The sequence below is a fragment of the Tupaia chinensis genome, unplaced genomic scaffold (genome assembly GCF_000334495.1).
Source record: "Tupaia chinensis unplaced genomic scaffold, TupChi_1.0 Scaffold147554_1, whole genome shotgun sequence".
In the NCBI taxonomy this organism is placed as follows: Eukaryota; Metazoa; Chordata; class Mammalia; order Scandentia; family Tupaiidae; genus Tupaia; species Tupaia belangeri.
Window position 1 is genome coordinate 1,890,615 of NW_006207406.1, and position 27,655 is coordinate 1,918,269.

At 40.1% G+C, this 27,655-nt stretch overlaps 1 protein-coding gene across 7 annotated transcripts in view; it reads left to right on the forward strand.

The window, feature by feature from the left end:
* LNPEP (leucyl and cystinyl aminopeptidase) overlaps positions 1-27,655 on the forward strand; it is a 123,228-nt gene that overhangs the window by 45,157 nt on the left and 50,416 nt on the right. For all 7 annotated transcript variants that reach the window (XR_337605.3, XM_006169865.3, XM_006169868.3 and 4 more), the window contains 9 exons: positions 275-413; positions 1,860-1,991; positions 8,451-8,571; positions 9,537-9,691; positions 11,474-11,587; positions 13,545-13,676; positions 22,225-22,356; positions 26,052-26,212; positions 26,433-26,521. Coding sequence is in view for 6 of the 7 variants with exons in the window: in XM_006169865.3 (XP_006169927.1) it covers positions 275-413; positions 1,860-1,991; positions 8,451-8,571; positions 9,537-9,691; positions 11,474-11,587; positions 13,545-13,676; positions 22,225-22,356; positions 26,052-26,212; positions 26,433-26,521 (1,175 nt within the window). In the remaining variant the exon portion in view is untranslated. The remainder of the gene's footprint in view (positions 1-274; positions 414-1,859; positions 1,992-8,450; positions 8,572-9,536; positions 9,692-11,473; positions 11,588-13,544; positions 13,677-22,224; positions 22,357-26,051; positions 26,213-26,432; positions 26,522-27,655) is intronic.

Consider the following 27,655-nt stretch of genomic DNA (forward strand, 5'->3'; position numbering starts at 1 on the left):
CTTTTCAGGCTCTCTTCAGATTTTGTACCAGTTTTTGCACAGTGTCTTTATCCTCTAGTCAGAATTTGTCTCCTACACTTTGCTCTCGCTGCCTTGTTTTCACTCTTAGGACATGATTGACAGCCTGACCTAAGTTTCTGTCCATCATATACATTTCTGCCTCTCTCAGTTGGCTGTGGGTCCTTTAGTGACAGAGATTGTTCCGTATTTATCTTAATATTCCTGGTATAGTGGGTGCTCAATAACTGCTGGATTGAATTTGCATTTGTTTCAGGTACTTTGCAGCAACTCAGTTTGAACCCCTGGCAGCAAGATCTGCTTTTCCTTGTTTCGATGAACCAGCGTTTAAAGCCACGTTTATCATCAAGATCTTAAGGGATGAGCAATACACCGCTTTATCAAATATGCCTAAGGTACTGTTCTGTTCCTTCGACGTAAAACCTTTCAGTGGGTTGCTTTTCTTTAAGAACACTTGAATTTCTTCTGACCAGGCTACTGTTGAAAAGGATTAAAGTCATATACAATAAAAAAATATTCTTTCTTAAAATACTTAACCTGTATGTTGGGATGGCTCACCAAGTCACCCTGAGGAGTCCTGGAGGAAAGAGAAAGACCTGCTGGGCTTGGAATGTGTGCGTGGAAAATGTGAAGTGTGTGCTGTGTACTGAAGTTGTACACATGTCGATACTATGAGCTATTGTAGTACCAGATCAGATATTTTCTGAGACATGCTGAATTTGCTACAGTGTTCTAAACAGTGTTGTTTAATAGTGTTAAATCGGGACCATCCCTTCTGGAGGATCATTTCTCTCTTTCTCTCTCTCTGGCGAGTGCACACGTCTTACAGCAAAAATCTCTCTTAAAAAAAAAAGAAAAGAAAAGAAAAGAAAATAGTGTTAAATCATTATCCTTGGTATTTTATTGGTAAATGAAAAATCAATATTGATGTCATTTGGAGCTTGATGACAATCATGAACCTCTTTCTTAGGTGTTAGCTCTGTGTAGGAGGCAGTGAGGCTAAAACCAAGCAAAAATGTCTATGTGAAACAAAACCTAGTCCTCCATTCTTTTCATGTCTCGAACACCCAAGGGGCTATGTGCAGCCTGATGGGAGCCTCCTGAAACCCACGTGACCCTTGAGAGGAGAAGCCATACGGCAGGTTTGGAGTCAGCTCCTCCCTGTAGGCAGCAGAGAACATTATCTGTCCTCATACAGGAGAGCATTCCAGTAGCTCCTCTCCAGCCGTACTCTTCTGCTTAACCTTTCTAGAAAACAGGTAGACGCCTGCATGGCCAGTATCCTAAAACATATCTTAGTTCATGGTTGGAAAATACTGCAGAGTTGCCCACATTCCTGCATTATGTGTCTGCTGCACAGTTCTCCAGTGATTTGTGCTTGGATCTCAATGAGCCTTCTTTGGGGGAGAAGGGGGGTCCACAATGTGGTACTCCATGAAGTCAGTTCAGATCCTCTGAAGAGATATCCCAACTGCAGCTTCTCCCATGGATGTACTCACAGTAATGGAATGGAACACTGCCAGGTCCTAGGGAAGGATTTTAGTTTTGGTGGTGTTTTACAGGAGAGAAGCAGACCTACTATTCCCACCTCTAACATTAAAACCATCTTTGGCATAAAATCGCCTTCCTGAATCACTGTGCTCAGTATGTCCTCCTGATGAGGGCGGTAGAACAGACTGCGGCTGAAGCTGCACTGTCTCCACAAACCTGTGCTGGGAGGTCAAAGTACGTCAGCATCTTCACCACGTACTTCCTGTTTGGATTTTCAGTTTCTCGGTTCATTAGTCATTGTCATCTATTTCTACAGTTATGGAATTGTCATCTTTCCCCTTTGCTCATAGAAGTCCTCAGTCATTCTGGAAGATGGACTTGTTCAGGACGAGTTTTCTGAGAGCGTGAAGATGAGCACGTACCTGGTTGCATTCATTGTGGGGGAGCTGAAGAACCTGAGTCAGGACGTAAACGGGACCCTGGTAGGTTGATGTCATCAGCCGAAGCCTGTTTCCTGAGAGGTTAGGAACATTTTCAGTTTAGTAATTCCTGGTGGTTGTCTTAGGAAGAAAACAAGCTTTTTTTAGATCCCAGTAACATTTTATACCAGAAATACTAGTTTTTTGCTTAGCTGGCATTTACTGTGACTAATTAATACATGAAAATGGATAATTCTAGAGTTTCTTTTCATTTTACTTTCACAGGAGAATTCTAGTAAGACAAAATGTGTATACTAAACCTTCTAGAACTGTGCTGCGTAATATAGTGGCCACTAGCCTATGTGACTATTTAGACTTAAATGAATTCAAATGAAGTTTAAAATTTACTTTCTCAGTTTTGGTAACTAAACCCATTTCATGTTCAGTGGTATTCAAGCATGTAGTGGCTACCACATGGGATAACTCAAGGTTGTAAAAATTATTCTTAAGGTAGCTCCTATTCTTAAGGTAGCTCTCTACTGAGTTTATTCATCTTAGAGTAATGAATAAGATGGTTTAAGTTAAGGGTCTGGTTTATCTTCATTTTGCCAAAATTTCTCATTTGTTCTATTTAGGGTCCTCTGTTTTCCTTTGTCATTGCTACTTGTCTGTAAGAGATAATTATTATTTTTCAAAGTTTATTTATTTCTCTTTCCCATAAATGAAAAATAGACAGACAGTACCCCAAAAGGGTCCCTGACACTGTGACCCACCCCCAGCCAGTCCTAGACCATGAACAAACACATGCCTGGCATACTCAGGGACATCTCCAGATACAAGACTGGAACTTTGAATCTCAGGCAGCCTCACAGAGCATCAGGTTTTACTGCTCTGCCACCATCTGGTCCCCGTAAACGATGATTTGATTGAATTTTATCCTTTACCAGTAGAGACCTAATAAAGCTAATATTTTCACATATTGACATTATACAAGGAGAAAGGCCATTTAAAGCTAAAAACAATTATTGTTTATGATAGACATAGGAAGGAATTCCTTAATTTTTGTTTTCATGGTTTTGGTCTTCATCAAAGAATATTGTCTAACCTTTGAATACATCCTGCTAGTTTGAGGTTTTCTTTCTAGACTAAGGAACTTTATTTATTTTTTTCTTTTTTTTGGAGAGGTTTTTCTTATTGGGCGTGTGCGCTCACCAGAAAGACAGAGAGAGACAGAGAGATATAAAGCGAGAAATCACCCCCCAGGGGGGATGGCCACACCACAATCCCTTCTCTTCCATTCTCCTCTCGGGATCTTGGACACGCATGCACACATGCCCTGTGTGAGTTTAAGCCACCAGGTCCGGGACTCGAACCATGGTTGACTACATGGGAGTCCAGCGACATAGCCATTACGCTAACTGCTGGTCCCGGAACTTTATTTTAATAACATACTTGGATCTTATTTTAATAGGTCAAAATGGTATACTTTTTTCATTAGAAAAGATGATCTTGTCTACCTCAGACCTCTCAATGATAAGGACAGAGATAAGGATTCTCTGGCTGTACATTAGCAATGACATCGCCTGCCTTAATGCACTGCCCAGAGGATGACATGCTGCTCAAAGAGCTAACTAAGTGTTAAAGGGAAAGGATAGGCTGCTTAAAATAGTGTTCAATACCATTTACTGACCTTTGGATTAGAAGACTAAATGTTATGTCTAACCGAAAGTTTTTTTCAGAATCCTTTCAAAAGAATGTAAAGACCAGTTTAAATCTGGATATACTTGATGATTTTTGTTGTTTGTAGTTGTTATTGTTTTTTGTTTGTTTTTAATAATTTATGCTTATGTGTCTAATTATCTATTTAGGGAGGTTGGTGTTCATTAGGAAATTTAGTAGCAAAGGTTCCAATATTTTCTGTCTTTATAAATCTCATAGGCGATGTTACTATCGCTTTTTTGGAGGGTAGATTAGTTTTGGTTCTGTTTTTGCTTTTGTTAACTAATTTTGTTTTTATTAAATTAAGGAGCATATCAGTAAAACCAAAATCATCAGGCCACCCAGTGGCGTGGTGTTTGGAATAGCTAGAGCCATGTGGTCAACTGCACAGTTCTAGTCCCAAACCTGGCAACTTGAAAGCCATGTGAGGCACATGTGCATGCATGCCAAAAATCTTTCAGAGAAGGGTGGAAGAGAAGGGATTACAGCATGGTCATCCCTCTTGGGGGTGTTTTTTTTCCTCTCTCTCTCTCTGTGGCTCTCTGCCCATCTGTCTCTGGTATGTTCAAGCACCCTATAGCAAATTGAAAAAAAAAAAAAAAAGCCTAATCTATTATTCTTTAGCATTCTAACTTTTTTTTTTTTTAAACTAAGAGCTGACCAGGGATCTTTATAGTTGTGTTTTTCTAGAAATCTCCCATTAAGTCTTTACAAGAGATCTGGCAAGGGAACCAGCAGTTAGCGTAATGGCTATGTCGCTGGACTCCCATGTAGTCGACCGCAGTTCGTGTCCCAGATCGGGTGGTTTAAAACTCACGCCGGGTGTGTGTGCATGCGTGCCCAAGATCCCGAGAGGAGAATGGAGGAGAAGGGATTGCGGTGTGACCATCCCCCCTGGAGGGTGATTTCTCGCTTTCTGTCTCTATGTCTCTCTCTGTTTGTCTTGCGAGTGCACGTGCCCTATAGTGAAAATCTCCCCCCCCCAAAAAAAGAGAGATCTGGCAAGAAAATGTTTAAGTTGTATGTCTTAAGCCCTGAGTGCCAATCAACTTTCATTTAACAATGTTCAGAATACTGTTACCAAATGCAGAATGCTCCTCAAGATGTTTTTGCTAAGCTAGATTACTCTCTTTATTTCTTACTGTTTTTGTTGTTCTTAGATCAACCTTGATAATAATTTTAATAATCTGATGGTTTATCTCTAGTAAGAACTCATACTACATGTTCTTCTAAGGAAAAGAAAAAGAAATGAAAAAAGGGAAAGAAACAGAAGTAGAAAAAAATACTAAAATACATTTTCCCTTAATCAGTGTATTCTAGAAATAGGAATAAGTGGATCCTTTGGTCAGATTTCAGCCTTATGTGATTTAATTTCTCCTCCCCTGGCTTGTCTTCTAAGGAAAGGTACTTTCACACTCAGTGATGGAAGTGGCCAGATGTTGTAGGTGGCAGGAAGATGTTGGAGGAGGAATCCGGGGGCTAACATCTTCTAGGTGATTGTGCAAACTCTAAGAAAAATGCATGTGCCTGGGAAGAATAAGAAGAGATGATAAAGATTTGTCTTAAATTCCAAGTGATCTTAGTACAGTTTGTTCCTCAATTTCTACCAGGGGTGGGGTGGAGGATGTTAATTCTAGGACCCCAGTGGCTGCCAGACTCCTCAAATGTTCAAGCTCCTTGTACTTTGTATAAAATGATATAGTTTTTGCATATAACATACATATACCTGCTGTGTCCTTTAAATCACCTTCAGATTACTGATAATAATCAATATAATATAAATGCTACATAAATAGTCATTATTCTATATTGCTTAGGGAATGATGACGAAAATGTCTGTACAGGTTTAGCACAGAAGCAGCCATCATGCGCCAGGTAATTAGTATGCATCAGCAACAGTGGAACATTTTCAGTCCATGGTTGGTTGAATCTGCAGGTGCTGAACTTGTAGATATGCAGGGCCAGCAGTACAGTCACGATAGTTACTGATTTTAAAAGAATATGTCAAACATTTTTTTTTAAGGGCTAAAACTGCCTTCTGTGGGGAAAGATGCAGGAAGTACACACAACAGGATTAGCTTGTAGCTTCCTGGGCAGGTGGTAACTGAATTCCACCTGCTGTGGTCGAGCCCCGTACGAGGGACGGCCAGGCTGGTGCGGTTCACTTGGCCACTGACGGGAGAGTCAGTGTCTCCCACAGTCACTTAAGAAAGCAACGGATCTTAAATTGGCTAACTCCAATTCTTCCAGCAACTATTGCCACAGATGTTCTGGTCACATTTTGCTCCAGTTCTGTGGGAATCCTATTTGTAATAACTGTAATAACTAGCATTTATTGGATACTTAAGGGCCACTTTTTTATTTTTGATATTTAGTATCTGATGCTCCCCCCTTTTTTTCAATTTCTTTCTTTCTTTATTCCATGAGCAAGAAAGGGAGGGGAAGATAGTGAGGAAAAGAGAGACAGACAGCACCTGAAACACAGGGTCTTGGCCTAGCAGGGCATCCCCAGCCTTCTCAGCCCTGGTAACAGGCCCTGTGCCCAGCACAGTCAGCGAGCTTTCGACCCAAACCAGGAGCCACCCCTCGTGGGTCGGTCTCACAGAGTGTCATGTTTTACGCCTGTGCTGCCAACCAGCTCCAGGAGTCACTTTTATCATTTCACAGATAAAGAAACCACAGTTCACTAATGACTTTCTCACACTCATACAAAGAGTAGAGAAATGAGCTCCAGCATTTTTTTTCTCTTTTGGAGAGTTTTTTGCTTTAGGGCGCATGCGCTCGCCAGACAGAGAGAGGAAGAGAGATAGAAAGCAAGAAATAACCCCCCATGGGCAATGGCCACGCCACAGTCCCTTCTCCTCCATTCTTCTCTCAGGATCTTGGGCATGCATGCAAACGCGCCCGGTGTGAGTTTAAGCCACCGGGTCCGAGAATCAAACCACGGTCGACTATGTGGGAGTCCAGTGACATAGCCATTACGCCAAGGGCTGGTCCCATCCAGCATTTTAACTACAGAGCCTGTACATTTAAATTTTTGTTCGTTTACTTACATTTCTTTTCAGTCCTAGCTGTGGTGGCTCAGGCAGTAGGGCTCCACTGTATGATACCGGAAGCGTAGGGAAGGCCCTGGGTTTAAATCCTGTGCACCCAAGATGCACCCATGATCCTGGCTAGCTGGAGGTAGGAAAAGGGATTTGCGGTGTGATGAGACCCTATCAAGGAGGTGTCTCTCTCTCTCTCTCTCAGTAGAAAAAAAAGAAAATTTGTCCTCTGTGCATTGAATGTTTATGCAGGGTACCTCCATGTTTCTGTGGCTGATGCATGTGTTGTGTAGATGGAAGCCTCACATAAAGACACTTGGGTTGAAACCTATACATTAGATTTTTGAAATCAAATTATTAGCAATTTTAAAATTCTTTAATGGGAAGCTGAAATTATTTTGGAGTTAGAGTTCACCAATGTGCTTTTTCCAAATGATGAATCGTTGAACAAGTTTCTATTTTCTACTTGTTGATATCTTCATTTTGAGATTTTTATTTTCTGCATGTTTTATTCATAGTCTATTTTCTCAGGGTAGTATAGAGGGCTTTGTTTAATCATTTGAAAAACAATAAATGTTGCTTTTTTAAAAAACCATTCCTTTAAATATAATTGCTGAAGTTTGGCCTTTGGATAGTTAAGAAGGTTAGTCACATCAGTCACATCATATGTGTTTAAAGGTCCCCCCCAAAAAAAAAAGAAAGAATAGCAATCTAGATAATGTGATAATTCCACCTGCTTTCTCTCTTAGCATGTGCCTTGGGTTGAACGGGCATTGGGAGGCATAAGTGTGTCATCCTCAGTTGGTGTTAGTTGCTATGTACCACTCTGAGTATTCATGTTTCACTGTATGCCCATTTTTATATACAATTTGGTTCTAGAAACAACAGAAAAAAAAATGGTAAGCTGTCTCTCATGCTGGAAGAAAAACTGACCATGTCATTGTTACCAAGAGAGGACAGTATGTTGACCTAATGGGTTTTTCCAGGGTAATGTCAACAACTGTAATTTCTGCCTTATGTGTTAACTTGAGAACCATCTCCATCATAAGGTGTGCCTCATGTGTCTTGAATGCCTGCTAGTTGTCAGGTGCTGGGTGAGTGCTGAAAAAAGGAAAATTCAGTCTGTCCGGCAAATAACTTATCATCTTCTTAGCTCACAAGTAAGGAAGGGCAGCTATAGGGAATGGGAGAGGAAGAGAAGAGTACCATGAAAGTAAAAGGGTAAATACTTACACATTGCTGCAAGATGACCCAGAGTAATTTATTCTGGATGTTGTACTGAGTTCAAAAATAGTAATCAGGGGTTGGCCTTTTAGTGCAAAATTTAAGTGCTGTGTGTAGAAGGCTGGAACCCATGTTGCTGACGACGGTTTGAATCCTGGCCCCAGTGGCTATTCACGTGTGCGTGTGTCTTTGTGTGTGTGTGTGCACAGATGTGTATGCCTCAAATCCTGACTGGCTGGAGAAATAGAGGAGATAGGATTACAGCATGAGTGTGCCTGTGGGGGGATTCTCCATCCTTCCCTCTCCGGCCAGCATGCACGCCGTCTGGCAATGAATAAAAAGTAATCAGTAAGTTTTTTGAACATTTTGCTATGTTCTATAGGAGGTAAAAGAACTAGAGGAAAGGTTTCTGTGCTGAAAGTTCTCATACAACTCTGTGTAGTTCTCAGACAGGCTCGTCTTAATGGTGCTCCCCCAGGTGCCCCCACGCTGTAATCGGACCTGTTCTCACACCATGCGTCATGTCTCCCTTTAGGTTTCCATATATGCTGTACCAGAAAAGATTGGCCAGGTTCACCATGCCTTGGGAACAGCTGTCAAACTTCTTGAGTTTTATCAAAACTACTTTGAGATTCAATACCCACTTAAGAAACTGGGTAAGAACCAAACAGTTCCTCTGGGTTTTCTTACAGTTATAGCCTCGATTCATTTTGTAACTGCTTCTTTTTTTTTAATAGAAACAAACAATAGCCTGCCCAAGTTATTGTAAAAGAAAACCAAGAAACATTGAAACATTTTTAATGCTCTAAAATTATTTATAATTATTAGGATTATTTGTATTCCATGACTGTATCTGAATTTGGAGCTTAAAAAATTTAAACGTTTATAGGACTGTTAAAAAGGTTTCTATGGGACTAGCAGTTAGCATAGTGGCTATGTCGCTGGACTCCCATGTAGTCGACTGCGGTTCACGTCCTGGACCCAGTGGCTTAAAACTCACGCTGGGCGCGTGTGCATGCCCAAGATCCCGAGAGGAGAATGGAGGAGAAGGGATTGCGGCGTGGCCATCCCCCCGGGGGGTGATTTCTCGCTTCTGTCTCTCTGTCTCTGTCTGTCTGGTGAGTACACACGCCCTATAGCAAAAACCTCTCCAAAAAAAAAAAAAAAAGGTTTCCTATAAGTATAAATTTGTTTAGGACTTAGTCTAGAGATTCAGTAATTCTGACTTCCAAGAAATTCCTGATTCAAATGATGTACAAACTGAGTAATCTGGAAAGCAAGAGGATTTCTATATTCTTCAAGGTGGAGCTCATGCTAGACAAAAGATTATTGGCCCTGACTTTGTCCTCCTTGTCCTAGACAGTTGATTAATTGTGAAGAAATTAGCTGTCTGTCTGCTCATGGAGAGGCAGTGGGACAGTGTCTCTAAAGGGGTCTGACCAGGTAGTTGACGGGGTGGTGAAAAACATGCAGAGCTAGGATAAGGAAGGTAGGTCCTATTTGTGAGGAAGCTAAAAAGAACTCATTATCTCCACTGTGATAAAGCAATGGGCAATTTCTGATTTAATTAGGGAATGTTTTACATGAGAGAAAGTTGATCACTTCTTTTCGTTATATCCAGATTTGGTGGCTATCCCCGACTTTGAAGCAGGAGCAATGGAAAATTGGGGTTTGCTCACCTTCCGAGAAGAGACGCTTCTGTATGACGATAATACCTCTTCAGTGGCAGATAGAAAACTGGTTACTAAAATCATCGCTCACGAGCTGGCCCATCAGGTATTACCAGCTAAGGCTGTGACATCTCACATGTTCTGGAGTTTTAGAATACATTTGGATAGTAATAATTACTGCCTCCTTTCATAATAAAAAAATACTCTTTTTAAACACAAACTTAGTTTTCTGATGAAAATGCCATCTAATGTTTGTATAAGACTTCAGTTTAAAGCATTTTCACATCTTTCGTCTCAGCGTACTTCACAGTTGCTCACATTTTTCAGATGTGGGAATGGGAACTCAGCTTAAATAAATGACTTGCCCAAAGTCACACAGAGACAAGTGACAGCACTGGGTCTGAAAGAGCAACTGTCTCTTTGGGAGCTTTACCCCTGCTGATAATACACAGCTGTTTCCCTCTGACCAGTGCCTGCTGCTCAGTATAAGTTTGTGGAGAAGCACCCTTTTCCCTAAGATGCTCTCTCTGACAATTCTGAACCCTCTTGTCAGGACTGGGCTTACTTTTTCATTTCCTTCTGGAACTGGGTTCTCTAGTAATTTGACAGGAAGGCTTGAGAAAAGAGTGAGGCAACTCTTTGTATGACATGAGAAAAAGAAATCATGTGGGTATGTAACATAGACTCTTCCCCAGCACCCTTTTCTGTTGTGCCTTGGGCGAGTGCTTCTCAGTGCCGTTTATGGTTTTGGGGATGTTGTGACCAGTGGCAGGACATGACGGAAGACAGGGAAATACTCTGGTCAGTTGATTCTCTCTCTTAGTCACAATCTATATATGTATCTAGAGCCCTTGTGAAGACTTCATGACAAGATGGCAACAGAAACACACACTTACTTACTGTTATAAATGGATTATGTAAGTAGGTTGCCCTTTGGGGGAATCTCACTAGGTCTGTTATTTCTGGGGCCAGCCATCACCACTTGGCGAGTATTCTTTGTTTCTTCTTTAGGAGTTAGAAATCATTTTCTTCTGGAAAAAAATTCAAGATACTATCTTAGAAAAATATACTTTGTAATCCTCAGAATGCTTGTTTTAGTATCTAGTAACTCCATCCTGCTGTTGAATTGAGATAAGCCCTAGGCCACAGTGGCTAAATTGTATACCTCACAGCCTTGTCATTTCAAGGATTTTTGCAATATTCTTTTTTTAGGAGAGTCTCTTATTCTTTTTTCCCTTCTTCTTCCTACCTTGTAGAAGAAAACACTTAAATATCTTTCTGATTTCATTTGCTTATATGTATGCCAACTTTCTTAAAGCACGCTGTTTTCATTCTGATCTGAATCATGGGATACTGCTTACCTTGGGCCACTGGGGAGGATATTAAGATGAGCTCCTCTCTGACTGTAGGAAAGCTTCTCACATGGACACTTACTTTCTAGTCATCATGAATTATTGCAGGTACAATAGAAAATACTGTTAGAATGTAGGAGAATTTCATTCTCTAGGAAATCTCACTTTATGGTGTGACTGAAAAATGTTTTCATTTTTCTCTGTCGCTTTTTATATGGCAAATTTAATGATAAATCCATTGATAAACATGTACATATACTAAAAAACTTTCTTGTTTATTTTCCTAATCAATTAAGGTAAAAATTTTATTTTACATGTAAAGTAAATTTGTGCAACTTTTCTAAGTCTTAAATTAATTTGCTTATAGTTTAAAGACTAAGCAAGTTATTCTGAGTCTGAATATGCTGATTAACATCAGCATATTTTAAAGATATTATAATCTAGATATGGGTAATTAATATGACAGTTTGGTCGGTTATTAGAAGATTCCCCACAACATAAGTATCATGTTGGTAAACAGTTTGTTTTTCTCACAGTGGTTTGGTAACCTGGTAACAATGCAGTGGTGGAATGATCTATGGCTAAATGAAGGTTTTGCCACCTTCATGGAATATTTCTCTTTGGAAAAAATATTCAAAGAGCTCTCCAGTGTAAGTATAGTGTTTCTTGGCCTGCTACGAATGCTAGTAGAAAAAATAGTCAAATTGTATTTGTGATTATTGTCTATGCATTTCAAATAATGAAAATGTTGGGGCCAGCAGATGGTATGGTGGTTGGGGCACTGGACTCCCATGTGGCTGACTGTGGTTTGAGTCTCAGATCCAGAGGTTTGAAACACACGCCAGGTGCATGTGTGCCCAAAATCCCAAGAGAGGATGGAGGAGAAGGGATTGCAGTGTGGCCATCCCCCCCTGGGGGTGATTTTTGCTTTCTGAGTCTCTCTCTCTTTGGTGAGCACATGTACCATATAGCAAAAATCTCTCCAAAAAAAAAAAAGGTTTTAGGTACAATGAAATTGACCTTTGTTGCTAATGTTTATGCTTTTCAAAACTGGACAATGAAAATTACGCTTTTATTTATGAATGTCTTTCATTGAAAGATGGATTTATGTAAGATTATTTTATATTTTTGTTGTTAAAATGAACATTTTAAATTGCTTTACTATATTTTATTTTCTTACCAAATGTGGCCCTTCTATTTGAAGGGATTTAAATAAGGTTGAAAAACTTTTCTGACAGATACAACTTTTATATCTTATATAGAAACAGAAAAAATTAAAACCTTTTATGATAGAGCTGTCTGTCTGTTATCACTGTACATTCCTGGATAGTGATATCTATGAGCTGATGCTAGTGGATAATTTACTCGTGTAGACATAAATCACATTTTGTGCCTTTTTCTAAAGACTTAGAATAGCATTCTATTATAGAAAGGTGTAATACTGTTGTCACCATGTTACTAGACTCTCTGGAAATATTTCTTGTACTTAGGGATAATCAGACATACTAGATCATGATATGACAGACTGCAAAAAAAAAAATCAAAAATAGGTAGGTAAATGTAAAGAAGATCTCTTTTAACCTTAAAATTCTGTGCCTTTATTAAACTTCTTAGAGATGCAATCCAAGACTGTTTTAAAACAGAAATACTCTTAGAGCTTTTAATTTGAAATTTTTGCGTAGGACTTATTCAAAAGTTTCAAGTAGTAGGAGGAATTAATTTTTAAGTAAAACACCATCTAAGGTGTTCTAAATCTGTATATACTGCTTAATTAAGCAATGAGATATACAGTTTCACCACTTGGTGGTGCCCAGAATGTTCAAAAGCTTCTAATATGTGTTCTAGAAGAGCTCATCTGCTGAGTTTTCAAAGAATTCAATAAACCTCAAGGGAAAGGTACATTTTCTTAATAGAAAAACTAGAGTGTATATGAGAAATCAGATTAAAAGGCCAATTTTTATTCTTTAATTTCAGATTTTGTTTTTAATATTTACACTGATCTTATTAGAGGAATCATCTTAGATATTCAGATTTGGCATTTGTTCGCTTTTATAATAGATTCTTAGTTCATCCTAACACCACTGTGTAGAAAATGCTGATTTTCGGGACCAGCAGTTAGCGTAATGGATATGTTGCTGGACTCCCACGTAGTTGACCACGGTTCGCGTCCCGGACCCAGTGGCTTAAACTCACACCGGGCGCATGTGCGTGTCCAAGATCCTGAGAGGAGAATGGAGGAGAAGGGATTGTGGTGTGACCATCCCCTCCGGGGGATGATTTCTCGCTTTCTGTCTCTCGGTGTCTGTCTGTCTGTCTGGCGAGCACACATGCCCTATAGCAAAAACCTCCCCCCACAAAAAAAAAAAAAAGAAAGAAAGAAAATGCTGATTTTCATATGACAGTTTATAATTGTATTCTTAAATCTAAGGGATATGCATGGGAGTCTTAGCCTTCCCATATTTTTAAAAGCTTATATTCTGAAGTTTAGTTAAAGTGGTGATTTTTTTTTTATATTGACCTTGACCAGTAGTGAATCTCATCTATATAGTTATAATACTTACCATTGATACTGTTCATGATATCTTAATCTGTTCATTTTTTTGCTAGTATGAAGATTTCTTAGATGCTCGATTTAAAACCATGAAAAAAGATTCCTTGAATTCATCTCACCCAATATCATCATCTGTTCAATCTTCAGAGCAAATCGAAGAAATGTTTGATTCTCTTTCCTATTTTAAGGTATTAATTATGTGCAGCAAAGTCGCTGGAGTAGGTTTCAAATTAATTGTATATGTGAGTAAGTTGTACAATTTAGATTATTTTGTAGCTTAAGTGAGTATTATTTTCAGGTATCCTGTTCAACTTTAAAATGTTTAGTGCTCTTTAACTTGATGTTAATTTTTGTGAGTTCTTCGTTCTCTCTTTCTCTGACACTGTGACTAGTATTCCAGGCAGTTTACTAGTTCTTACAGCAGTACGTCTTTAAAGTTGGTTATTCTCCATTTCCACAATAGCATATGCGCAGGCAAGCAAGCCCTTGGCTGTGCTACATAGAATTGAGGTTATGTGCTAAAGTCAGGATTGCCAAGACAACTGAGCAAAAAGACATTGCAAACACAGGCTCCAGATTTGGGCATGAAGAAAGAACAGAAAATTATTCTTAAAAAAGAAAGAAAAGAAAAGAAAACTGCATACCCCTTCGGGATTGCCATAGATCAGAGAGCAGAACAATAGAGATAGTAGTGTCCTCAGTGTCATTCACATTTGTGCGGGGAGGGTTGGAGTGAATGTTACGGCTTATTTGCCTCCTTACTGTGGCTGTCAGACTAATTCATTGATAAATTCCTTTGTTATAAAGAAAAGAATATACACAAAGTGCATGAGATGCAATCCATGTTATTAAGAAGATTGAAGTTTCAGTGTACATACCTTTGGAACAATAAGAATTAGTAAGTTCTAAAAGGAAAAAAAAGGAACTACTTAGTCCTATGAGTCAGTGGTGCCAAGTGTTTCTGCCTGGTATGATGAGGAGCAATTTTTTGGAGAACATGAGAATTAAAGTGAGTTAAAGGATAAGAACATAGGTGAAGAGGAATGGGAAGAGTAGGGTAGAACGGGAATAGAACAGCGAGCTCTGTGAAGAAAGTCAGGGATCTGAATGGGCAGGAGCTTTGTTTAGAGAGTAAATGTTTGGCTGCAGTGGAGGCCACAAGCCACGTGGGGTAGGGGCAAGATGACAAAGGCAGGGCAGGCCCCTATTACAAAAGGTCCTGAATGCCAGGAGGAATCCAGAGTTCTTTTTTCTTTAAACAGTGGGACTCTGTAGAAGACTTTTAAATAGAGGAATGACTTGGTTAAAGTTACTAGTTAAGAAATTAAATTGGTTTTATTTTACAAAGTGGATTTAATGAGGAGAAACCTGAAGTCAGAACATGGCTGCTGAATGCTGATGTGTCCTAGCAGGCGTAGGTCCAAGCACAGGTGTCTGAGGAGCACAGCTCAGCTCAGGGTTTCATAGAATACAAGACCAATATGGAATTATTTTTATTTCTTGGGAATTTGCTTTTGTCTTCTCGTAGTATACCCTAAATCATAAACTTTATGGAAGGATCTCTATTTTACATTATATAATTTCTGCCCATAATTAAATAGACAAGTTGCTTACTTGCCCTTAGTGGACTATGCAGGGTGGCTGGTGGCCCTGTGCACCTAGTTTGTAAGACTTTCGCATGATCCTGTATGTGTACATACAGTTTGGATGGTTATATGTTGAGAGAAACAATTTAGTTCCATTCCCATGTTTAATTTCAAATAATTGCCAAAAAAACCCTCAGAGGTGACCATTTTTCATAAAGATAGTTATATAAACGACTGCTTAGCCCCTTCTAGATGCAGGATCTCTTAAAGTCTGCTCACATGTACTTTTCTAAGCGGTTACACTTAGAATCACCCCCCAGGGGGGATGGCCACACCGCAATCCCTTCTCCTCCATTCTCCTCTCGGGATCTTAGGCATGCATGCACACGCGCCCGATGTGAGTTTAAGCCACCGGGTCCAGGACTCAAACTGCGGTTGACTACATGGGAGTCCATCGACATAGCCATTACACTAACTGCTGGTCCCCTGCAGTGTCTTGAGGAAGACCCATGTAGCTGACCTCAGCTCTTAACTTCTGTCTCTGGGGCCTGGCCTGTGTAGGATTTCAGAGTGTCTATTGACCCATCTGGGACTGTCAATCCACCTTGGACTACTCACTCACTCTCCTCTCTGCCTTCACCAATCGGAAGTCCTTTCATGGAACAGAGAGTGCCAAAGCCTAGAGAAGCCTTTGTTCCCTGTTTGGAGATTGAGTGACAGTACTCTTAGGTGAAGTCCTGTCCTCCCAGACAGAACTAGGAAGAACTTAGTGCTGTACTTCACAGGAGGTAATGTCAGGGCTGACGCACTCTGAAGTTTACCTTGGGATCTCTCAGAGACAGAGTTTACAGTAGCAGAGCATTCTATATTTGGTACTAGCAGTCAGTGTATTTTAGTGATGGCTATATATGGGCTGTGACTTTATAAAGCAATGAACATAAAAAAGCAGTTTTATTAAACTATGTCGCATGTATTGAGTCACTGGAAAAGGCATGACACATTTTTGCATAGAAAAACATAGAAAAAATATGTCATGACTTTTCCGATGACCCAATATATATCAACCAAAAACCCCAAATCCCACAGTTCACCTGATCCCCACAGAAGTGGGTATGGCCGGCTGCTCTTTGACCTATGGTATAAGAGTGTTCTCATCACTAGGTTAGGCCTCATCATAATGTGCAGCTTCAAAGAATACAAAGTGTTCTTAAGCAGCCTGCAAAGCTGACAGGAAGCAGCCTACCAGTTTTAATGAATCCATACCATGTGTGTCTGTCCCTGTCAAAAGAATGTAAATATGCAAAACCTCCAATTTCCTTAAACTTTCTGCTATATAATGAGGCCCCTGTGGCAACTCTAGTCTTAGGGCCAGAAGCAAGCAAGAGGATCACAAGGGAGAAATGAGGAAGTTGCTATTAGTATCAACTTTAAGGAGGGATGCCTGTTATGTTCCAGAGCTATGGCTGGTCTTCTATTTCCTTTTTCTTTAAGAGAAAACCATTTTTCTTCTTCTCTCAGCATACTTAAATGGTCAGTAGCTACTAAGTGGTGCTTCATCTGAGCAGATCTTTATTGAAGCAGAATAGAAAATGGAACTGGCTTCTCGCAGGAACTTAACTGCTTCGTGTCCATAGTCCCCCTGAGCCGCACCCAATAGCAAGTCAAAGCAGATCTACTTTTTTGTCAGTAGATCTTGCTGCTTGTCCATTAACAATTTAGACATCTTAAATAGAAATAGTGTGAGGGGTTCAGCTGCAGTGGCACAGGTGATAGGACACATGATGCTGGAGCTGCCTGGGAAGGCCCAGAGTCCAGAACAGGACATGCCCATGATCCTGGCTGTCCGGAGGGCCTGGGATAGAGGACCATGGTGTAGCAAGACCCTGTCAGTTCTTGTGTCTGTGTGTCCATCTCAATAAACAAGTAAATAAACTTTAAAAAAGTCTGTATTTGTGGGACACAGATATGGTTTATTATCTGTTGATGAGAACGTGTATAGTATTCTCAACTGGACTGAGATGTGTATCATGCTGGGTAAAGTCTCTTTACAATCTAAATGATACATAGCGATTCAATGTATACATAATAATAATACAATTTTTAAAAGTCTGGCAAGAGGTAGTAGGAAATGGAAACCTGTCAGGAGAATATTTTTGTCATTCTGTTTACTTAATTAGCAGTTCAGTATGTGAGTACAATTTGTACCATTTCAGATCTGTACTCCAGATAAAAACTGAAATACTGTTTAAAGAAATTTGAGTGTTCTATCATCATTAAATTATTTACCTAATTAAAAAAAGAAGAAAATGTCTGCTGAAATCTCGGCATGAAATGGTACAAGTCTGAACTGAGAAGTATATTCGTAAGGTAGAAAGGAAATAATGGACATAGAAACACTCGGCAGAGGGAGGTAGTTAGTGGCTTGGGGACAAGGCACAGCAGGTAAAGGAAGAGGCAGAAGTGTTCCCGGGGTCTAGCCTGGCTGTCGGAGGGAATTCGGCTACTGTCTACAGGCAAGGAGATCAGGAGTTCAGTGAGCTCTATCAGATATATTCCAGTTAGGGCTAGTGCTATGATTTTTAAAGCCCAGCTGGGCCTGTCAGTAAAGAACATTTTAAAACATGTGGTTCTGTTCTTACAGAGAACTTACACAGCACAATTATTTCAGAGTTTGTTGTGTCAGCCCCACCTGCTACCAACTCTGTCCTCTAAAACCAGAATTCAGTACCTTCTGATCATGTGGCTTCTGCAGCATACTGAGCCCTTGTCAAACTGGTAGCTACTTATTTCAGAATTGAGAGTCTGGAATACATCTCACATACTTGAGAAAAACGGGACACTGGATAATTTGTCAATATCGTGTGGCAGAAATGAGCGCTGTTAGGGAAATGTATTTGACACGCATATTCTGTTTGGTTTTTATAATCATCAAGTCTGTTGAACATTTTTTTGCAAGTATCAACCACTTGCCAGCTTTTGCTGTAGGTGCTGCAGATTTATCAGGAAACAGGGGAACTGTGTCTCTTTTCTGGGGTTTCCATTTCAGGGATCAAAGTTTGAGATAGATACTGGAGAAATAGATGATTAAATAGGCATTGTGGTAAGTGTTATGTGCTAATATGAACAGAAGGCATGGTAAAGGAAATGAGAGTGACAAGAAAATGCTTTCTTGAACAACACTGTAAGAATGGGAGAGAGTGAGGTATGTGGTTTTCAGGGGCAACAGTGTTCCAGGCATAGGAAATAACCAATGTATAGAGCTCATGTGCACCAAAGAAATACTGCAGCAGGCCCCAGACTGCTATATTTGAAAGACCTGCTTGCAAGGTTGACCCTTGGCTGGCAGCTGAAACTCAGGTTTAGAGAGAGTTCCCATAATTCCCTGTTCACAATGGCTGACTAAGCCTCAACAGTACTGATTCTAATTAATGCTGAGCGTCTGCTTTTCTTCTGAGTCTGGAACTCAGGTATGCACTAGGCAGAGGATACCTGCTCACCAGCCCACAGTAAATCCTGGCTGCTGAGTCTCTAGTGAACATTCTTGCTGTTATGCACCTTGTCACAGTCTGTTTGAAGAACTCAGTGTGTCCCGTGTGACTCCACTAAGAGAGGCCTCTTAGAAGCATGTGCCTGGTTTCCTCTGTATTGCGTCCCATGTGCCTTATCCTTTTGCTGATTTTACTTGGTATCCTCTCACCGTAACACATCATAGTGGTCACTATAACTGTGTGCAAAGTCCTGTTCTTCCTGGTGCAGCTCCAAACCTGGTACTGCATCTAAGGACCTCCACACAGCTACAGATGAGAGTTTGCTTTGCACGTCCAAGCACCACAAGGAGCCAGTGTATTTGGAGTAGAGCGTGCAGAGGGGAAAGTAGCAGAAGAAATCAGGGATTCTAAGAGGTTATGGTAAGGACTGTGATTTCATTCTAAGAGAAATGAAAAGCTGTTTTCTCAGAGTGCCACAGTATGGTTTATGTTGTAAAGGATCACTGTAGCACATGGAGCCAGCTGCCTCGATAGGAAGTTGTAATCAATGGGAGGTCAGGTAAGGGTGGCCTGGTCTGGGGTGATAGTAGTGAAAGTGATGGAATATGGTTGGACTTAGAAATTTATTACACAAGTTGATCCATTAGAATTTGTTGGTGGATTGCATGTGGAATGTAAGTGAAAGGCAAGGGTAACTTCAAGATTTTTGCCTGAATAGCTAGAAAAGTACAATTGCCATTTTGCTGGAATAGAGACAACTACTGGAGGGCTAGATTTGAGGCAAGGAGAAGAAAAATGTTCCATTTCTGAGTGAATATGAGAGGTACATTAGATATCCGAGTGGAGATACCAAGCACACAGTTGCATATGAAGTTGGAATTCAGAAGGGAAGTCTGGTTACATGTATAAATCAGGGAGTCATTTAAAACCCTTGAAATAAAGAAGACAAAGTAGCAAGTAAAATTTATTGTAGGTAAAGAAGAAAAGAGGCCCAATTATCAAATGCCAAAATTCAGTCATAGGAAAGATAAGGAGGACCCAGCAACAGAGACTGAGAAGGATGGCCAATGTATACAGAGGGAATCCGGAGTGGAGTTTAGAGCCCAAGTACATAAGGGCTTTCAAGGAGTAGGTGATCAGTAATACCAGATGCCACCAGCCTGGGAACTCATTGGTTTGGCATCAGGAAGTTCACCACAGACCTTGATAAGAACACTTCCAGGGGCCAGCAGATGGTGTAGTGGTTGTGTGGCCAACCATGGTTTGAGTCCTGAACATGGCGGCTTGAAACTCATGCCAGACGTGAATGCGTGCATGTGTGCCTGCCCACTCAAAATATCAAGAAGAGAACGGAGAAGAAGGGATTGCAGCTTGGCCATCCTCGCAGGATGGTTTCTCACTTTCTGTGTTTCTTTGTGTCTCTGATCATCACACATGCCTTATAGCAAAAAAATCTTTAAAAAAAAGAACACTTCTAGTGGTTTGATGATTAGATGATGGGTCAAGAGAAACTGGAGAAAGTGGTTGAAGATGGCATTGGCAGACAGCTCTTTGAGGACGTTTACTAAAGGGAGGAACAGAAGATAGGGTCATAACTGGAGGAGGTATGTAGCTAAGGAAAGGTAGGGAATCTTATTTGTTTAAAATTAGTAGTGTTAGATAAGTTTTTGTTTTTATAATGAGAGTGTTAGGAAAAGTTGGTGATATAGGAGAGAAGAGAGACTGTTGGGAACAAGAATGAATAATTTGTAGAACAAGTAGTAGCTATGAGGTGTGGAATGGATATAAGAGAATGGATATTAAATTGAATTACATGTACTGAGAATCTTGGCAACTTAATATTGCTATGTTTTTATCAGAAGTGAAATTCATTCAAAAACTACTTGATACTGAACTACAGTGGTACCTACTGGTAAATGCTGTGATTCTGGAGGCTGAGGCCACACAGGAGGCCTGGGTTTGAGTCCCTGAAAAGCCAAGCATGGTGGCACATTTCTGTAATCACAGCTACTCAGGAAGCTAAGGCGGGAAGATCATGACATAGCAAGACCCTGTCCAAAAAAAAGAAAAAAATTGAAAAACAACAAAAACTATTTAAAACTATTTAAGGACCTACTATTAAATGGCATTGTTTTAGTCACTGGAGTTGAGCTTTTTAATTTTTCCCTCAACTAGTGTACAGTGTAGAAGAGGAAGTATGTGTGTGTATATATTTTATGTATGTGTATATATGTATAAATATATGTATATGTATATATGTATATCTGTGTATATATATGTGTGTGTGTGTATAAAATACAACATGCAAGAAGAAATATAAACTGCCATTAAAGATTTCTATTTTAAGGGACTAGCAGTCGGCGTAATGGCTATGTTGCTGGACTCCAGTGTAGTCGACCACGGTTCAAGTCCCAGACCCGATGGCTTAAACTCACGCTGGGTGCGTGTGCCTGCATGCCCAAGATCCCAAGAGGAGAATGGAGGAAAAGGGATTGTGGCGTGGCCATCCCCCACTCCCCCCAAGAGCGCATGTGCTCTATAGCAAAAACCTCTCCCCCAAAAAAAAATTCTATTTTAAATAAGGGAAGGCTTTTCACGAGGGGGGTGGGGTTACTTGTTTCTAGATTGGTTATAGTGACATATGCATAGTGAATACAGTGTGGCCTTGATAATTGCATGCCTGATTATTAATTGTGAATGTATGTTTATAGCCTTATATATTTGTTAGTCCCAAACATACTTCATGTGACTGTGCAGGAAAAGAGGGATCCTAGTTACTTTAGTAACATGATACACTAAAATTAGAAATCATTATATTAGACAGCAGAGTGGCCTTTGAGAGCTTTGCTAACTTCCATGTTGCTAGGAATGTGTGTGCCCGAGTTTAACTAGTACTCTAACCATTAAGGATGGAGTAGAGATGCCACAAAACAAACAAACAAAAAGACAAAAAGAAAGAAAGAAAGAAAAAATACTCTTTTTTTTGTTAAAAAAAATACATTTATGGGGCCAGCAGGTGGCATAGTGGTTAAGGTACTGGACTTCCGTTTAGCCAACCATGGTTCTACTCCTGGACCCAGAGACATGAAAAAAATCACACCAGGCATGTATATGTGCATGCCTAAAATCCCAAGAGACTAGAGGAGAAGGGATTGTGGCATGACCATCTCCCCTGGCAGGATGACTTCTCACTTTCCCTCTTTCTGCTTGTCTCTCCAGTGAGCACACATGCCCTGTGGCAAAAACCTTTAAAAAAAATTTATCAACACCTACCTTTCCAATATTAACACTAATTGATAGACCACACAGAATGTCTCTGGATAGAGTTTGTATACTGGGTATTAGGGATCTACTTAATTAATTTTATTCAAATCTATTAATTTTAAAACAGTTTGTGCAAAATCCATATCTAGTTACATGAGGTCAACAATATATTATAAATAGATTCTATATAGGACAATATAGTGGGTCATTGGGAAAGTCATGACATATTTTTGTATGGTTTTCCATGCAAAAAATGCATCATGACTTTCCTGACAACCTGATATTTAGAATGATTACATTTTTATTTTAGATTCTCAATTCTGTAACCTATAGTATTCTATTATTTTCTTTTTTCCTTACTTTGTTGTTTGTTTCTTGTTTTTGTTTTTTTTAAATAGGGAGCTTCTCTCTTGTTGATGTTGAAAACTTATCTTAGTGAAGAAATATTTCAACATGCTGTTCTTCTTTACCTGCATAATCATAGCTATACATCCATTCAAAGTGATGATCTGTGGGATAGTTTTAATGAGGTAAGTGACCTAGATAATTTACATAGCTCTTACAGTAAGGAGTGTTCTTCTATTTATGTTTTTATTATGTATGTAAATAAGGCTGGGATACAAAGGATAGTTATTTCAGAGAGAGGGGGACGGACCTCAGTATATAAATATTTATGAATAGAGCACTGAATGTAAAATGAACAAATGAGAATGCTGTTCATTGTTGGAGGAAAAATGTACGTGGCTTTAGATAGCCATTGTTACTTGGTATTTTACTGTTTTCATTCTTTAAAATTTTTTCCCCAGAACACCTTCCTGTTCTTTCCTAGTTTTTTGACCTCCCATTCACGACCCTATACCCTGCTCTATGAATCTGTTGCCTTTAGTCACCATGGTCCTCTAGAATAGATGCTGTGTCACCAGCTGCCTGCCGTGAGCTGCACCACTGTCTTGGGATGTTTTACCGTTGGGATTTTGTTACGCCTGCAGATGTTTTCCATGTATGTGTGGTGTTTTAGGTTTTAGACAGGAACTCTTGGTGTCGTGATCCTGCCTCAGCCTCCTGAGTTTCCAGGACCGCAGGCATGTGCTCCCACACTCGCTTTCATGCAGGGTCTTGCTATGTTACTCACACTGGCTGCAAGCTCACAGTCCTCTTGCCTCAGCCTCCCAAATAGCTAGAATTGAGGAGCATGCCGCTGCACCCAGCTCTTTTAAGGCTGGCCAGAAATTAAACCTGGGCTTCCCTTGGTCACAGCCTGCTGAGCAGCAGCATCCAGGGTGCCCACTACTGCCAGGTTGTGTGACTGCACGTGTTCCAACAAGCTTTTAGTTAGGCAGAAGGTATGCTTCAAGGCTGGGCACGCACTCAGCCTGCCTCGTACACTGATGCTGACTGAGAATCCTTACGAGCAGAGTTTCTACAATCTAGCTTGATGGTTTTTTGCTTTGGAAAACTCTGGAAGATCAGAGACATATTTTTTAAATTGATGAAAGTTCTGACCATATTCGCCAGAAAACCACGTACATGCAAAACATCACACGGTTTCAGAGTTTTATGAAAGTGAGTTAAGAACCCTTGCTCTGGACATTTTTCATATTCTCTTTCTACTTCCTTGCTCTATCTGAAGTCTGGTATTTCCTAGCTGTTAACCTTTTGCCCAGAAGATATACTTTTCCTTCTCTCTGAATTCTGTTTGAGGAGACAGTTGCTATTACCTAACACTTGTTTCTCAATCATTGTCATTCCTCTGACCATATAATAGCATCTCAGCTGAAAGCCGTGTTATTAACTTTATACTCATCGTCTTTTCTCTTGACATTTAGAACATATTTCTGCCTTCCTCACTGACAGTAGCTTTTGCTTCATGGTGTTTCCAGCCCCAGCCTAATCACTAACATTATCCTCAAGTGTGTTCAGTGTCCACCCCACATTGTGCACCTGGCCCTTTATTTCAGTACTGCTTCAAACACCCATAAGTGGCGTGGGTCCCCCAGTTCCTGCGCGGCCTCTCCGGGCCTGCGCCTAGGCTGCGACCAGCGGCGGGTCCTGCGCCACTGTCTTGGGATGTTTTACCGTTGGGATTTTGTTACGCCTGCAGATGTTTTCCATGTATGTGTGGTGTTTTAGGTTTTAGACAGGAACTCTTGGTGTCGTGATCCTGCCTCAGCCTCCTGAGTTTCCAGGACCGCAGGCATGTGCTCCCACACTCGCTTTCATGCAGGGTCTTGCTATGTTACTCACACTGGCTGCAAGCTCACAGTCCTCTTGCCTCAGCCTCCCAAATAGCTAGAATTGAGGAGCATGCCGCTGCACCCAGCTCTTTTAAGGCTGGCCAGAAATTAAACCTGGGCTTCCCTTGGTCACAGCCTGCTGAGCAGCAGCATCCAGGGTGCCCACTACTGCCAGGTTGTGTGACTGCACGTGTTCCAACAAGCTTTTAGTTAGGCAGAAGGTATGCTTCAAGGCTGGGCACGCACTCAGCCTGCCTCGTACACTGATGCTGACTGAGAATCCTTACGAGCAGAGTTTCTACAATCTAGCTTGATGGTTTTTTGCTTTGGAAAACTCTGGAAGATCAGAGACATATTTTTTAAATTGATGAAAGTTCTGACCATATTCGCCAGAAAACCACGTACATGCAAAACATCACACGGTTTCAGAGTTTTATGAAAGTGAGTTAAGAACCCTTGCTCTGGACATTTTTCATATTCTCTTTCTACTTCCTTGCTCTATCTGAAGTCTGGTATTTCCTAGCTGTTAACCTTTTGCCCAGAAGATATACTTTTCCTTCTCTCTGATGAGTGAAACTGAACTTAAGATTTACTTTTGAGAGCATCATAAGAATATGGACAGATAGCAAAGAAAATTATATGATATGAAAGATAAAATTTTATTGACTATATTGTTTAAATAACCTTTTAACTATTTTCCATTAAACACACGACATGTAAAATCTTAAAAAAAAAAAAAAAAAAAAAAAAAAAACACCCATAAGTACCTTGTTTTGGAGGCAAACTTGTTTTCTTCTCAGCTTCTAACCCAGAAGTAAATAGGATGGAGCCATGAGAAATACAAGATTAAAAGCACAATGAGGGACCAGACAGTGGCACAGTGGTGGAACACAACGTACTGCTAGGCTGAGCCACATAGAAAGGTCCTGGGTTTGCTTCTGGAGACTGTCCTGAGTACACTGGGTGGAAACATGCCCATGAGCCAGGGCTGGCTGAGGCTCAGGGTGGGTTGCAATGTCAAGACCATGTAAAGTCTTTTTTTCTTTCAATCTCTTTCTCATGGAAAAATGAATAAACTTAAAAATATACATTACCATGAATGTGGGAAGATTTGCTCCATCTTTCCGTGCTTTGAATAAGTAGGTATAAGGTAATTGAAGTAAGCCTGCCATAGTAGAGTGATATTACCAAACCGTTTAGGTACATGACAACTTAGTTGCTTGCAACTCAAACCCACGTGTAATCTTAAAAAATAATTTGAATCATAAGTTTAACCCACCTACTTTGAAAAGACAATTGTTCAAAATTGCTTTTTAATCATTGATGCCAGATGTCTCAGGGTCAGTGCACATTAGAGGATCTATTAACCTCTGACACTAGATTTTGTAGATAAGTTCATATATTTCCTGGGGAAAAAGGTCTGTGACCATCCAAAGAGTTTACCACTGTTCTCTAGAGGCAAGTCAAGGCAGCTGACCTGTTGGTATTTCCCTCCTCTGCTGGGGAGACTCCCTGCTCTCCCCAGTATTAGGTCTTTCACAGACTAACAGCTATGAAGGCCGGGAAGGTAGGCAAATAAAGGGAAACCCTGGCTCAGCTATTGATAATTCACAGAAGCAGGCAGCTGCACTCCTGGTTCTAACGTGTCTCCTAAATGGTAGTGCTATGACCTGAAAGTGTTTATACCTTCTTAGGGATTTGATCTTAATGAACTCCGAGCAGGTTGGTAATGTATGTGCTTTTTCATGCCATGCCTCTCTCAGTCCCTTAGTTAGCACTTAGTTCCGTTCCCGGTTACCTTCTCTATGACAGTTCTTCTTTTACTTAGATTAGGAAAGTAATCTCAGCACTGCATTCATGCTTCCTTTCTATATTAACATTAAATGTCACCTTAACAGAATATATTAGGAATGGTGGGAAGGGTAGGACAAACTTTTTGAAGCTAATTTTTCTCTTTCAGCAAAAGTAATTTATTCTTTTTTTTTTTTTAGGCCACAAACAAAACAGTAGATGTAAAGAAAATGATGAAAACCTGGACCCTACAGAAAGGATTTCCATTAGTGACTGTTCAAAGGAAAGGAAAAGAACTTTTAATACAACAAGAAAGATTCTTTCTAAATATGAAGGCTGAAATCCAACCTTCAGATGCAAGGTGCATTTCCTCTTTCTGTGCTGTCTTTTTGCCACCCTCAGGTTGAAATATCTTTAAATGTTTTATTATAAGTTTTTATGAAACCTAACAAGATTCTTTTTCTGGGAATAGTCTGAAAAAAATTCAGCTCTCTGCAGAAAAAGAAAAAGGACAACAAAGCATGTGTAACTAACTGAAATACTGGAAAGAATAATAAGCCGCCAATATGTTCTTGTTACAGCTACCTGTGGCATATTCCATTGTCCTATGTCACTGATGGAAGAAATCATTCAGAATATCAAGCTGTATCATTACTGGACAAGAAATCAGGTTTGGCCATAATTAATGCCTTTCTAACAAGAATTTAGAAATAACATAATTTAAAAAAAAAGAACCCTGGAATTAGAACACTTGAAAATGTTCTATAGATTTAACAAACCGTTAAGATAATACAGTGTACTGGGATCAGGAGATAATATAATGATTATGTCTCTGGACTCCCACATGGTTGACCATGGTTTGAGTTCCAGGCCTGGTGACTTAAAACTCACACTGGACACATGTGGTGTGTGCCCAAAATCCCAACTGGAGAATGGAGGGGAAGGGATTGTGGCATAGCCATCCCCCCTGGGGGTGATTTCTTGCCTTCTGTCTCTGTCTCTCCAGTGAGTGCACGCACCCTAAAAGTAAAAAAATTCTGATTTCTCATGGCTCCAGCGAAGTAGTCATTTCAGGGTAAAAGAGAAATGAAGAGTTCCTACTGATAATTCAGCCTCCAGCAAACAAGCTAGCGTGATGACTAGAATTCACCACAGGACCACAAGAAATATTCGGAAGCAAGAAAATACCTCTCCTCCAAGGGAAAGGAATAACTCCTCTTCATCCACAAGCAGTTCAATGGAAATCATGGAAATTTCTGATAAAGAATTTAGAACATTCATAATGGCAAAGCTAACAGAGATGGAAGAGAAGAGAGACAATGAACTGCAGAAGAGAAAGGAGAAAGAAGTTGATGAGTTTCAGGAGGTGAGGAAATTCTTACAAGATCTAAAAGACGAATTACATACTTTAAAAAAAGAATCAAACGGAACTGTTAGAGATGAAGGCTATAATATAGGGAGTCAAAATCTCCCTTGGAAGTATTAAAAGCAGACTAGATCATACAGAAAATAGAATCTCAGATGTAGAAGAGAAAATTGCTGGCCTAGAAAAATCCACCATGAAGACTGAGAAAAATGCCAAAAAAATTGAGAGTAATATACGAGAAGTACTAGATACCATCAAACGTCCAAACATCCAGATAATTGGCATTCCAGAAGGCGAAGAGACCCATAAGGGCATTGATAATCTATTCCATACAATCCTGCAAGAAAACTTTTCAAACCTAGAGAGTCACTCAAAGATCCAGTCCCAAGAAATACAAAGGGCCACAAATAGAATCAACCCAAGAAGATCTTCTCCAAG